This window comes from Argopecten irradians, chromosome 3 (assembly GCF_041381155.1).
Source record: "Argopecten irradians isolate NY chromosome 3, Ai_NY, whole genome shotgun sequence".
NCBI classification, from domain to species: Eukaryota; Metazoa; Mollusca; class Bivalvia; order Pectinida; family Pectinidae; genus Argopecten; species Argopecten irradians.
This window is the reverse complement of record NC_091136.1, coordinates 43,670,188-43,683,551: the sequence shown is the minus strand read 5'-3', so window position 1 is coordinate 43,683,551 and position 13,364 is coordinate 43,670,188. Positions and strand designations below refer to the sequence as shown.

General features: G+C 37.5%; 1 protein-coding gene across 2 annotated transcripts in view; it reads left to right on the top strand.

The window, feature by feature from the left end:
- Nucleotides 1–13,364, top strand: part of LOC138318705 (uncharacterized) — a 43,199-nt gene that overhangs the window by 24,397 nt on the left and 5,438 nt on the right. For both annotated transcript variants that reach the window (XM_069261330.1, XM_069261329.1), the window contains exons 12-16: nt 1,720–1,816; nt 7,457–7,537; nt 8,903–9,022; nt 11,259–11,323; nt 12,563–12,656. In XM_069261330.1, the coding sequence (XP_069117431.1) occupies nt 1,720–1,816; nt 7,457–7,537; nt 8,903–9,022; nt 11,259–11,323; nt 12,563–12,656 (457 nt within the window). The remainder of the gene's footprint in view (nt 1–1,719; nt 1,817–7,456; nt 7,538–8,902; nt 9,023–11,258; nt 11,324–12,562; nt 12,657–13,364) is intronic.

Sequence of the window (13,364 nt, the reverse complement as noted above, 5' to 3'; positions counted from 1 at the left end):
GATGATGTATTAAACCCATTATGATCTGGCTGGGAGGGCACTATTCCTTTCCTTGACAATACCATGAGGAAATAGTGCCCTCTCAACCAGGCCATAATAGATAAATAGTGAAGATGTTTGTAATTTTTATTAGCTCACACTCATCAGATGGTGGGCTATTCATATCGCCTTTCGTCCGTGGTCCGTCCGTCCTTCCGTCCGTTAACAATTCTTGTTACCTCTATTTCTCAGAAAGTACTAAAGAGATCTTTTCCAAATTTCATATGTAGGTGCCTCTTGGGCCCTAGTTGTGCATATTGCATTTTGGGACTGATCGGTGAACAAGATAGCCGCCAGGACCCTAGTTGTGCATATTGCATTTTGGAACTGATCGGTCGAGAAGATTGGCCGGTGGATATCTTGGACTTTGACAGTTAAAGTTTGTTACCACTATTTCTCAGAAAGTACGGAAGGGATCTTTCTCAAATTTCATTTGTAGATTCCCCTAGGACCCTAGTTGTGCATATCGCATTTTGGGACTGATCGCAAAACAAAATGGACGACTGTCAGCTATCTTGGATTTTGATAGTTAAAGTTTGTTACCACTATTTTTCAGAAAGAACTGAAAGAATCTTTCTCAAATTCCATTTGTAGGTTCCCCTAGGGCCCTAGTTGTGCAGATTTCATTTTGGGACTGATCGGTGAACAAGATGGCCGCCAGGCAGCCATCTTGGATTTTGATAGTTAAAGTTTGTTACCGATCTTTCTCAAATTTCATATGTAGGTCCCCCTAGGACCCTAGATGTGCATATTTCATTTTGGGACCTATCGGTGAAAAAAATGGCCGCCAGGTGGCCATCTTGGATTTTGATAATCAAAGTTTGTTACCGCTATTTCTCAGAAAGTACTAAAGGGATGTTTCTCAAATTTCATATGTAGATTCCCCTAGGACCCTAGTTGTGCATATCGCATTTTGGGATTGATCGCAAAACAAGATGGACGACTGGCAGCTATCTTGGATTTTGATAGTTAAAGTTTGTTACCACTATTTTTCAGAAAGAACTGAAAGAATCTTTCTCAAATTCCATATGTAGGTCCCCCCTAGGACCCTAGTTGTGCATATTTCATTTTGGGACCGATCGGTGAACAAAATGGCTGCCAGGTGGCCATCTTGGATTTTGATAGTTAAAGTTTGTTACCGCTATTTCTCAGAAAGTACTAAAGGGATGTTTCTCAAATTCCATAGGGACCGATCGTTAACAAGATGGCCAACCGGCCACCATCTTGGATTTTGATAGTTATCGCTATTTGTCAGAAATTACTGAAGGGATATCTCTCATATTCCATGTGTAGGTACCCCTTTGGCTTTAGTTGTGCATAGTACCTTTGGAACTGAACATGATGGCCAATAGGCCGCTATCTAAGATTTCACAGCTGTTTCTCAGAAAGCAATGAATTGATCTGTCTAAATTTCATATGTTGTATGTTTGAAAAAGTTTGAAAAGCAGGGAAAAGATCTCTCTTGCCATTGTTAGCCATAGATCATTGTTTGGTGGACGCCATGATCCCTCTGGGATCTCTTGTTGGATTGAATAAATCTGAAATATGTGACCTATTTTTCTATCAAAATTTCTGTAATTTTACATTGAATGGAAATTTTAATTTCTAAAGCCATTGACTGGGACAACAGTAGTTTCAGATTTAACTGTACTAAGTTTTTGTTGAATCACTTTGTTTTAGGGCTCCTGTGGATCCTGCTGGGCCTTTTCTACCACTGGAAACATTGAGGGCCAGTGGGCGATCAAACGAGGCAATCTGGTGTCCCTATCAGAACAAGGTATAAAAGGATATGTTGGCTTATACAATATTAGTTGAAATTCAAAGACGTCTATAAATATATGTTGGGGAGGAAGAACTGAGTTTTCAGTGTCATAATTTTGTTTTTAGCTTTACAAGGTGGATGGGGAAGGTGGGTAATGGAATCACCTTGGCGTCGGCGTTCAACTTGACATTGAGCAGGCTAAGGTTTTAGTGCAAGTGTTGAAATACTGTTATCTGTCACAACTGACATTGATTTCTACATTAATAAAGGATTTTTATCCCCCGCCCAACGAAGTTGGCGGGGGATATACAAATGGGTTCCGTCCGTCCGTCCGTCCGTACGAATGGTTTCCGGAGCATAACTCTAAAACCAGTAGAAATATTTCCACGAAACTTCATACACACATTGGGCTTATGGTCTAGTAGTGCCTTTTGCTATTTTCAGGTTTTCGTTGTCTGCATTTTTTCCGTAACCATGGAAACATTGCTGAAAATATCATATTTTGTACCAGGTTCGTTTCCGGAGCATAACTCTAAAACCAGAAGAGATATTTCCACGAAACTTCATAGACACATTGGTCTTATGGTCTAGTAGTGCCTTTTTCTATTTTAAGGTTTTCACTTTTTTTTATTTTTTCTGTAACCATGGAAACATTACTGAAAATGGCTGATTTTTGTGCAAGAATCGTTTCCGGAGCACAACTCTAAAACCAGCAGAGATATGTCCATGAAACTTCATAGACACATTGTTCTTATGGTCTAGTAGTGCCTTTTGCTATTTTTAGGTTTTCATTTTTTGCACTTTTTCCGTAACCATGGAAACATTGCTGAAAATATCATATTTTTGTACCAGGTTCGTTTCCGCAGCATAACTGGAAAACCGGTTGAGATATATGCACGGAACTACATAGGCACATTAGTCTTATGGTCTAGTAGTGCCTTTTGCTATTTTAAGGTTTTCACTTTTTGTACTTTTTTCTGTAACCATGGAAACATTGCTGAAAATGGCAGATTTTTGCGTAAGAATCGTTTCCGGAGCACAACTCTAAAACCAGCAGAGATATTTCCATGAAACTTCATAGATACATTGTTCTTATGGTCTAGTAGTGCCTTTTGCTATTTTTAGGTTTTCACTTTTTGTGCTTTTTTCTGTAACCATAGAAACATTGCTGAAAATATCATATTTTTGTAGCAGGTTCATTTCCGGAGCATAACTCTAAATCCAGCAGAGATATTTCCACCAAACTTCATAGACACATTCTTTTTATGGTCTAGTTGTACCTTTTGCTATTTTTAGGTTTTCATTTTTTGCACTTTTTCCGTTACCATGGAAACATTGCTGAAGATATCATGGTAAATGGTAAATGTTACTTTGCAAAACTCCACCCATCTTTGTGTATATAGTCTTATATAAATGTCAAGGCTGTATACCTGATTCAACAATTGCAGCCCCGCTCTACTTGAATTATACACCATCTTTCTTTAGCTCAACTTCCTTTTTCCTGTTTTTTTTCATACACATAAGTCTCCACAATCAAACTTACTTCAGCTTTGATATCTCCATTGGCGGGGGATCTGAATGACAATGTCCTTGTAAGTCTTGTGATGGATATGAATAATCGTTTTAAGGACAAAATGCTGGATTTTGGTTATTTTAAGAAACCCAACTGGCAAAGATGTATGTGTGATCAAGCTCTTTAAAGTCTTTAAAAACTGCCAGAGGCAGGCTTTGCTGTTCTCAAACAGCTCATGTATCAATTTCTATTTTCATTTTACTTATCTGTAACAGGTGGGTTTCTCAACTTGTCGCACCTTTCTGTACTATTAAGTGATGATTAAACAATTCAAGGTTAGCATGGCCAGTTGTAACTTTCTCACCTATCTCCTGTGAACGGTGCGATAGTCTTTCAGACAGGTGCTGTCAAGGCTATCGAGATTGATGTCACGAGCAGTGTCTCCGACAGATAAAGTAGCCTGATCAGGGTCATTGACATGTTTCAGGTCACAAAATCTTTATAGGATGGTGCATATATCTGACAACACTACTTGAATCTACTTGGAGAACAAAAAAATAAAATACCATATTAAGTAATATTTATCATAGGCATCAGAATTGTAGAAATGCATGTACATGTACTATATATAAAAGAGGTTTGTATATTGATTTTAAACTAAAATGTCCTGTGCAATTAAATAATTTACTTATGATTTATTCATCTAAAACTTAATATTAAACTTGAAGGTTTTTTTGGAAACAGTCTTTTGAATAAAATAGGTTACTAAAATGTTAACAGGTTGTAGAATAGCCTTTATTAGCTCACCTGGCCCGAAGGGCCGGTGAGCTTATGTCATGGCGCGGCGTCTGTCATCTGTCCGTCAACATTTCCTTTAAATCGCTACTAGTCATAGAGTTCTGCATGAATTGTAACCAAAGTTGGCCACAAATTAAACATCCTTGGGGGAAGGGGAACAAAACTTGTATAAATTTTGACTCTGACCCCCTGGGGGAAGGAGGAGCGAGGCCCAATAGGGGAATTTGAGGTAAATCCTATAAATCTCTACTTGTCCTAGAGTTCTGCATGGATTGTAAGCAAATTTGGCCACAAACATCCTTGGGGGAAGGGGAACAGAACTTGTATAAATTTTGGCTCTGACCCCCCGGGGGCAGAAGTGGTGGGGCCCAATAGGGGATTTGAGGTAAATTCTATAAATCGCTAATTGTCCTAGAGTTTTGCTTGGATTGTAACCAAATTTGGCCACAAACATCCTTGGGTGAAGGGGAATAGAACTTGTATAAAGTTTGGCTCTGATCCCCTTGGGGCAGGAGGGGCGGGGCCCAATAGGGGAATTAGAGGTAAATCCTATAAATCTCTACTTGTCCTAGAGTTCTGCATGGATTGTAACCAAATTTGGCCACAAACATCCTTGGGGGAAGGGGAATAGAACTTGTATAAATTTTGGCTCTGACCCCCTGGGGGCAGGAGGGGCGGGGCCCAATTGGGGAAATAGAGGTAAATATTTGAATTCCTTCAGAAAAGAAACAATGAACCTGGATTCAGAACATTACTTTGCATTACAAACCAGGTGAGCGATACAGGCCCTCTTGGCCTCTTGTTTAACTTTTGGAAAAAATTTCCACTTAAATATCAGTACCGTAATGTATTTATTAAATAATATGAAAGTTTGTCGATACTTTATGATTTGGTACTTCCTATGTAGAAAGAAGTGGCCCTTATATGCCAAAATTGTTGTTTTTATATCTGTGGCTTAAAAGCAAATATGAAAACAACAAAATTTTCTTCACAATGAATATTTTATAATATTTGAAAGGTAAAAAATCGCATTAAAGATTTAGTGGGTGACATTTTACAATCTATAGAACATTTCTAGGATGTCAACTGTTCAGATATTTCAAAATGTAAATTTGGTCCCTTTTGGTGAAAAATGTAAAACAATTTGACTCTATCCAATCCCAAAATGCCACAAGGACCTAACCCATCGCATAAATTGGCAGGTGCTTTAATTGGATATCTTTGGCACGTGATAAGGCGTACAAATCACCTATTTTGTGGGCCCTATATTAGATAAGGTGATTGTGGTGAGGTCACCACCTGCCTTCTCCCATCATTTCTGGCCTACTCTCTGACCTTGTATATCATTCAGGTCAAGAAATTAAAGATAAGACAGAAAAATACTTATTAGGAAATTCGCAGAACTTATATGGAAATTCCAATTGATGAGTGTTATGCAACATAATACATAATACAAAAATAAAATGCGGTACAACATTATATATATTATACATATATTTACCAAGTTCCACACTGATGGTGAAAAAAATACTGACATCTCTGCAGTACAATTTACTTCCATGCAATTTTTTTCAAGATGTAAGCATTTTGCCACATTGCTAAAAAATCTATGATTTTTAGGCTACGTTAACAAAGTCTCTGTGACCTATTGTGATTACCTTGGACACAGTGGCTTACTTGTTGCCATGGAACTCGAGCAAGCCATGTCATCAAGTAGGCAACCCAGTTAATACATGTAGTACGAGTAATATTGTGTTCATCAGAGTTGATCATAGACAGTCAATCAGAGTTGATCATAGACAGTCAATCAGAGTTGATCATAGACAGTCAATCAGAGTTGATCATAGACAGTCAATCAGAATCAGAGTTGATCATAGACAGTCAATCAGAGTTGATCATAGACAGTCAATCAGAGTTGATCATAGACAGTCAATCAGAGTTGATCATAGACAGTCAATCAGAGTTGATCATAGACAGTCAATCAGAGTTGATCATAGACAGTCAATCAGAGTTGATCATAGACAGTCAATCAGAGTTGATCATAGACAGTCAATCAGAGTTGATCATAGACAGTCAATCAGAGTTGATCATAGACAGTCAATCAGAGTTGATCATAGACAGTCAATCAGAGTTGATCATAGACAGTCAATCAGAGTTGATCATAGACAGTCAATCAGAGTTGATCATAGACAGTCAATCAGAGTTGATCATAGACAGTCAATCAGAGTTGATCATAGACAGTCAATCAGAGTTGATCATAGACAGTCAATCAGAGTTGATCATAGACAGTCAATCAGAGTTGATCATAGACAGTCAATCAGAGTTGATCATAGACAGTCAATCAGAGTTGATCATAGACAGTCAATCAGAGTTGATCATAGACAGTCAATCAGAGTTGATCATAGACAGTCAAAAACTAGGAGATCAAATAATGACAAGCCATCTCAGTGAAATTTTAATATTTATTAAAGTTATTTCTAAGCATTATAAAGATGATATAAATGCAAATGCACATTTGAAATCCAGAAGTTATAACAATCTAAAGCGCCTGTTCATTAAACATATATCTGTTAGAGGAATAAGGGGTATGTGATATTAAGTGGTTCAATCTAATGTTACATGAAATACACAGGGACATAGTCAGGACCATGCAATCAGTTAAATGTATGGGGTATATTCGAGGAATGCAAGTTCAAGTTAAAGGTGTAGTACTGTAGAGGATCTTACTTGAGTGGCAATGTGATATGAAATTTATCAAACAAGTTCAATAATTTGATATGCCACTCACCTAAAGGCTTGTGGCATATCAAGTTATTTAAAAAGTTTGATAAATTTCATATCACTTAGTCACAAGTGTAAGATTCAAATTATCACATAACTCATATTAATAGAAATTTAAGTAAACTGTAAATTTTGTCTCTATATAAAACATTATCCGGCTCAGATGTGGCATTTCTGTCAACAGAGATAATCATGCATGCAATGTCATATATAGATTTTGACGTCGAAACTGCAAGTGACATGATAATACTGTTATTACACATATGTCTTTCTATATTTATGACATGGCTAGACGGACCAGTTATGTGATAATTTAAGATCTTTCTTATGGACATGGTGTTCCTATAGTAGAGCTACTAGTCAAAGTGAACTTCAACTGATATTTCCAGATCAATTCCTCCCAAACTGGAAAGAATTATTAAGACACATACATAAAAAATAAAATTCCTGCTGATTTGAAGTGTTACATGAATAAATAGAAGTAATCGAGGATGTTTGATGGTGATCCCAGTTGATTTGAAGCATTAACTAGAAGTAATTGAGGATGTCTAATGGTGTTACAGAGTTGGTGGACTGTGACAAGGTAGATGAGGGCTGTAATGGTGGACTGCCTAGCCAGGCCTACAAAGAAATCATCAGACTTGGTAATGTCTAGAGAACATTATTCATTGATCAAATCCAGCTCCAAAGTAAAGTGGTGATATCACCAGTCAATAAAAAGTACAGCATGTTTTTAATGCAAACATCAAAATGGTTAGGTTATTTTAGCCCTTTTCATGGGTACATGGCTAAAATACAATTGAACTAATTGTATTTACATTGTATTATGTGATTTCATCACTGCGGTAACCTGTTCAAAATAAAGTTTACACCAAACTTTGATTGCATCAAAATAAGAATGTTTAAAGTTTTTGAAGAACAATATGTTATACATATGATATTAACATCATTTAAGTGTATAAATTTTAACTGTAAATCTCTATATGAAATCCTACATGTGACTTGTGGTAAAGTTAGATTGTGAATCTTTATGTAATCCTACCTGTAATCTGTAGTAAAGTTAGATTGTGAATCTTTATGTAATCCTACCTGTAATCTGTAGTAAAGTTAGATTGTGAATCTTTATGTAATCGTACCTGTAATCTGTAGTAAAGTTAGATTGTGAATCTTTATGTAATCCTACCTGTAATCTGTAGTAAAGTTAGATTGTGAATCTTTATGTAATCCTACCTGTAATCTGTAGTAAAGTTAGATTGTGAATCTTTATGTAATCCTACCTGTAATCTGTAGTAAAGTTAGATTGTGAATCTTTATGTAATCGTACCTGTAATCTGTAGTAAAGTTAGATTGTGAATCTTTATGTAATCGTACCTGTAATCTGTAGTAAAGTTAGATTGTGAATCTTTATGTAATCGTACCTGTAATCTGTAGTAAAGTAGTTAGATTGTGAATCTTTATGTAATCCTTCCTGTAATCTGTAGTAAAGTTAGATTGTGAATCTTTATGTAATCCTACCTGTAATCTGTAGTAAAGTTAGGTTGTGAATCTTTATGTAATCCTACCTGTAATCTGTAGTAAAGTTAGGTTGTGAATCTTTATGTAATCCTACCTGTAATCTGTAGTAAAGTTAGATTGTGAATCTTTATGTAATCGTACCTGTAATCTGTAGTAAAGTTAGATTGTGAATCTTTATGTAATCCTACCTGTAATCTGTAGTAAAGTTAGATTGTGAATCTTTATGTAATCCTACCTGTAATCTGTAGTAAAGTTAGATTGTGAATCTTTATGTAATCCTACCTGTAATCTGTAGTAAAGTTAGATTGTGAATCTTTATGTAATCCTACCTGTAATCTGCAGTAAAGTTAAGTTGTGACTCTTTATGTAATCCTACCTGTAATCTGTAGTAAAGTTAAGTTGTGACTAGTACTCTTTATGTAATCCTACCTGTAACTTGTAGTAAAGTAAAGTTGTAAATCTTTACGTAATCCTACCTGTAACCTGTATTGTAGGAGGCCTTGAAACAGAAACCAGGTACAAGTACGAAGGAGAGGATGAGAAGTGTACATTCAACAGGTCTGATGTTAGGGTCACCATCAACTCATCCGTGTCCATCTCCAGTGATGAGACAGGTAGGTTGTCAAAGTCACCATCAACTCATCCGTGTCCGTCTCCAGCGATGAGACAGGTAGGTTATCAAGGTCACCATCAACTCATCCGTGTCCATCTCCAGTGATGAGACAGGTAGGTTGTCAAAGTCACTATCAACTCATCCATGTCCATCTCCAGTGATGAGACAGGTATGTTGTTAAGGTCACCATCAACTCATCCGTGTCCATTTCCATCAATTAGACAGTTAGGTTGTCAAGGTCACCATCAACTCATCCATGTCCATCTCAAGCGATGAGACAGGTAGGTTGTCAAGGTCACCATCAACTCATCCCTGTCCATTTCCATCAATGAAACAGATAGGTTGTCAAGGTCACCATCAACTCATCCGTGTCCATCTCCAGCAATGAGACAGGTAGGTTGTCAAGGTCACCATCAACTCATCCGTGTCTATCTCCAGTGATGGGACAGGTAGGTTGTCAAGGTCACCATCAACTCATCCATGTCCATCTCCATCAATGAGACAGGTAGGTTGTCAAGGTCACCATCAACTCATCCATGTCCTTCTCCATCAATGAGACAGGTAGGTTGTCAAGGTCACCATCAACTCATCCATGTCCATCTCCAGCAATGAGACAGGTAGGTTGTCAAGGTCACCATCAACTCATCCGTGTTCATCTTCAGCGATGAGACAGGTAGGTAATCAAAGTCACCATCAACTCATCCATGTCCATCTCCATCAATGAGACAGGTAGGTTGTCAAGGTCACCATCAACTCATCCGTGTCCATCTCCATCAATGAGACAGGTAGGTTGTCAAAGTCACCATCAACTCATCCGTGTCTATCTCCAGTGATGAGACAGGTAGGTTGTCAAAGTCACCATCAACTCATCCATGTCCATCTCCAGCGATGAGACAGGTAGGTTGTCAAAGTCACCATCAACTCATCCGTGTCCATCTCCAGCAATGAGACAGGTAGGTTGTCAAGGTCACCATCAACTCATCCATGTCCATCTCCATCAATGAGACAGGTAGGTTGTCAAGGTCACCATCAACTCATCCGTGTTCATCTTCAGCGATGAGACAGGTAGGTTATCAAAGTCATCATCAACTCATCCGTGTCCATCTCCATCAATGAGACAGGTAGGTTGTCAAGTTCACCATCAACTCATCCATGTCCATCTCCATCAATGAGACAGGTAGGTTGTCAAGGTCACCATCAACTCATCCGTGTCAATCTCCATCAATGAGACGGGTAGGTTGTCAAGGTCACCATCAACTCATCTGTGTCCATCTCCATCAATGAGACAGGTAGGTCGTCAAAGTCACCATCAACTCATCCATGTCCATCTCCAGCGATGAGACAGATAGGTTGTCAAGGTCACCATCAACTCATCCGTGTCCATCTCCATCAATGAGACAGGTAGGTTGTCAAGGTCACCATCAACTCATCCGTGTCCATCTCCATCAATGAGACAGGTAGGTTGTTAGGGTCACCATCAACTCATCCATGTCCATCTCCATCAATGAGACAGGTAGGTTGTCAAGGTCACCACTAACTCATCTATGTCCATTTCCAGCAATGAGACAGGTAGGTTATCAGGGTAACTATCAACTTACTTGTGTCAAAAATTATGAGACTGATAAGTTTCCAAGAAATTAATCATTACTTTTGTTTGTTGTTTTTGCGTCATCCATTTTGTCCGAAAACAGTTTACATTTTTGACTTCTGCAGGAGGTTGTGGAAGGGGCCAAAATGGGTAAAAATGGGAAAAAATTAAAAATTTTCTAAACTCGAAGGTGTGATGGAACAAACGCTCTTTAGGCCCTTAACAAAAATTGCGTGGTCCTGGAGTCTCACAGTTTTCCATTTGGAGGGGTCAAGTTTACCATACTAAAGTTTACATGTGGAAAACACATCTTTGAGCATTATTTGTTCAATTCATAGGAAATAAGTAAAACATGGCGATACAGCAAGCATGAAATAGTTTTCTGACAATATAGCCTAATACAAGTCCTAACTGACTCCTTGGGGCCAGAGGGGAGGAACCAAAAATAGCTCATATTCTGTTGGAATCAAATAACTCTTCACAGATTGAAAGTCAGTTTAATGAAATAGATTATTTAAAAAAAAAATGCAATGCATGGGGCTATTTTTATGGCATTCTTTATTAGAACTCAGGTGACTGTTAATGCACCTAGGACATCTTGTTTATAGTTATGTCTAAACATGCTGCTCTACTTTTATCTTCTTTACAGAAATGGCAGCTTGGCTTGCAAAGAATGGACCCATTTCTATTGGCATCAATGCTTTTGTCATGCAGGTAAAAACTTTTTTATCATTGTTTACTCAATATTATCTAAGGGGAAGTAACTTCTACATATGTATATAGAAAAATTCCAACTTGTGTAAATAATGACAAGTTTGTCCCAAACTGCTGATCAGGTATAAGGCTGTAAAATAGTGTACATATTCTGATTTTGAGATAATGATTTTTTAAAAAGAGAAAATGCTATTCATAGTAATTATAAATTGTTAAAGGTAGGTTTCGCCCAACCAAATGAATATTTTTTGTAAAATCCGATAAACTTAAGAAAAGATGAAAAAGCATATTAAAAATACCTAAATTTAATTTCTTTATGCTTTTGAGATTGCACAAATGTATCTTGAATACAAAATTGAAGGAAATCCTTGATTTATTACGGTGTCCGTCAGACAAAATAGTATGCAAATGAATCTGCGTTGGATCGTGTCGTCGAAGTTTCGCGCATGTGCATTGTTACGCACTAAAAGTCAACAAAAGGGCTGAACGAAAGGGTGTAAGATAATGAAAAATATGTCTGAATCAGCAACAAGGTGGAGGAAATTCTAATGGAATCAGTAGCATCCTAGGATATCTGTAGGTAATTAAATTCAGAGATGGCATGTAGCAATAGAAGAAACAGAAGCCACATCTCAAGCGGAACTTGCCCGGATCTTTTGGGACTTGTGTAACGGCGTTGCACGTGGTGAGTTAAAATTACAGCAGCAGACTAACTACATATTTGTTTGGTGTACTAAGCTATCAAGCAGCGTATGTAAGTAACATGAAGTGTTTTAGATTATATGATATGTATAAACAGTCCATCGCACTTCGATTTGTTGTTGTTGGGTTTTTTTAACTAAACATGCCCTGGCAAGCTGTCGCTGCCATCTGCACGCTTCCGTTTGTTGCTGCGGCCTCGTGTTGGAAAAAATACGTCATGTTGTATGTAAAGCTTGACTTCGCTCTATTTTTAGAGGACTATTTTCCTGGTCAAGCTAGGCAACTGACCACCCATATTGTTAGCTGTATGCATTGAATATGATCTGAAGATAATATCTATGCACAGGATAAATTTCAATTTCGTAGTCTTTATATTACATTGGGCGAAACCTACCTTTAAAATCTTAGTCATCATTTCAAAGATGTTGAAATCTTGGTCATCTTTTTCTCAATTCATTTATGTGTGACTATGTAAATATCTGATTGTTGGTATAAATATTATACATTGTACAAGGGTTTATAAAACCTCCTTTCCAGTTCTACATGGGAGGGATATCCCACCCCTGGAGTTTCCTCTGTAACCCCAAGGAGTTAGATCATGGTGTCCTCATAGTAGGTTATGGAGCCGACCGTAAGTATCGGATACACATGGTATACATTTTCATATTCATAGTGTAGGTACCAGGGGTATATTTCAAAATCAAGCACCAGTTGTTTATATTGATTGTTAAATTTTCTAAACCCAACATCAAATTGCATTGTTTCAGTAAATGCTTAATCAAGATAACTTTGAACCCCATTGTTCACATTTCATTAATGAATTTTTATCCCCCGCCCAACGAAGTTTGCGGGGGATACACAAATGGGTTCCGTCCGTCCGTCCGTCCGTCCGTCAGTATGAATGGTTTCCGGAGCATAACTCTAAAACCAGTAGAGATATTTACACGAAACTTCATACACACATTGGTCTTATGGTCTAGTAGTGCATTTTGCTAGTTTTAGGTTTTCATTTTTTGCATTTTTTCTGGAACCATGGAAACATTGCTGAAAATATCATATTTTTGGACCAGGTTCATTTCCGGAGCATAACTCTAAAACCAGAAGAGATATTTCCATGAAACTTCATACACACATTGGTCTTATGGTCTAGTAGTGCCTTTTGCTATTTTTAGGTTTTCATTTTTTGCATTTTTTCCGTAACCATGGAAACATTGCTGAAAATATCATATTTTTGTACCAGGTTTGTTTCCGGAGCATAACTCTAAAACCAGAAGAGATATTTCCACGCAACTTCATAGACACATTGGTCTTATGGTCTAGTAGTGCCTTTTGCTATTTT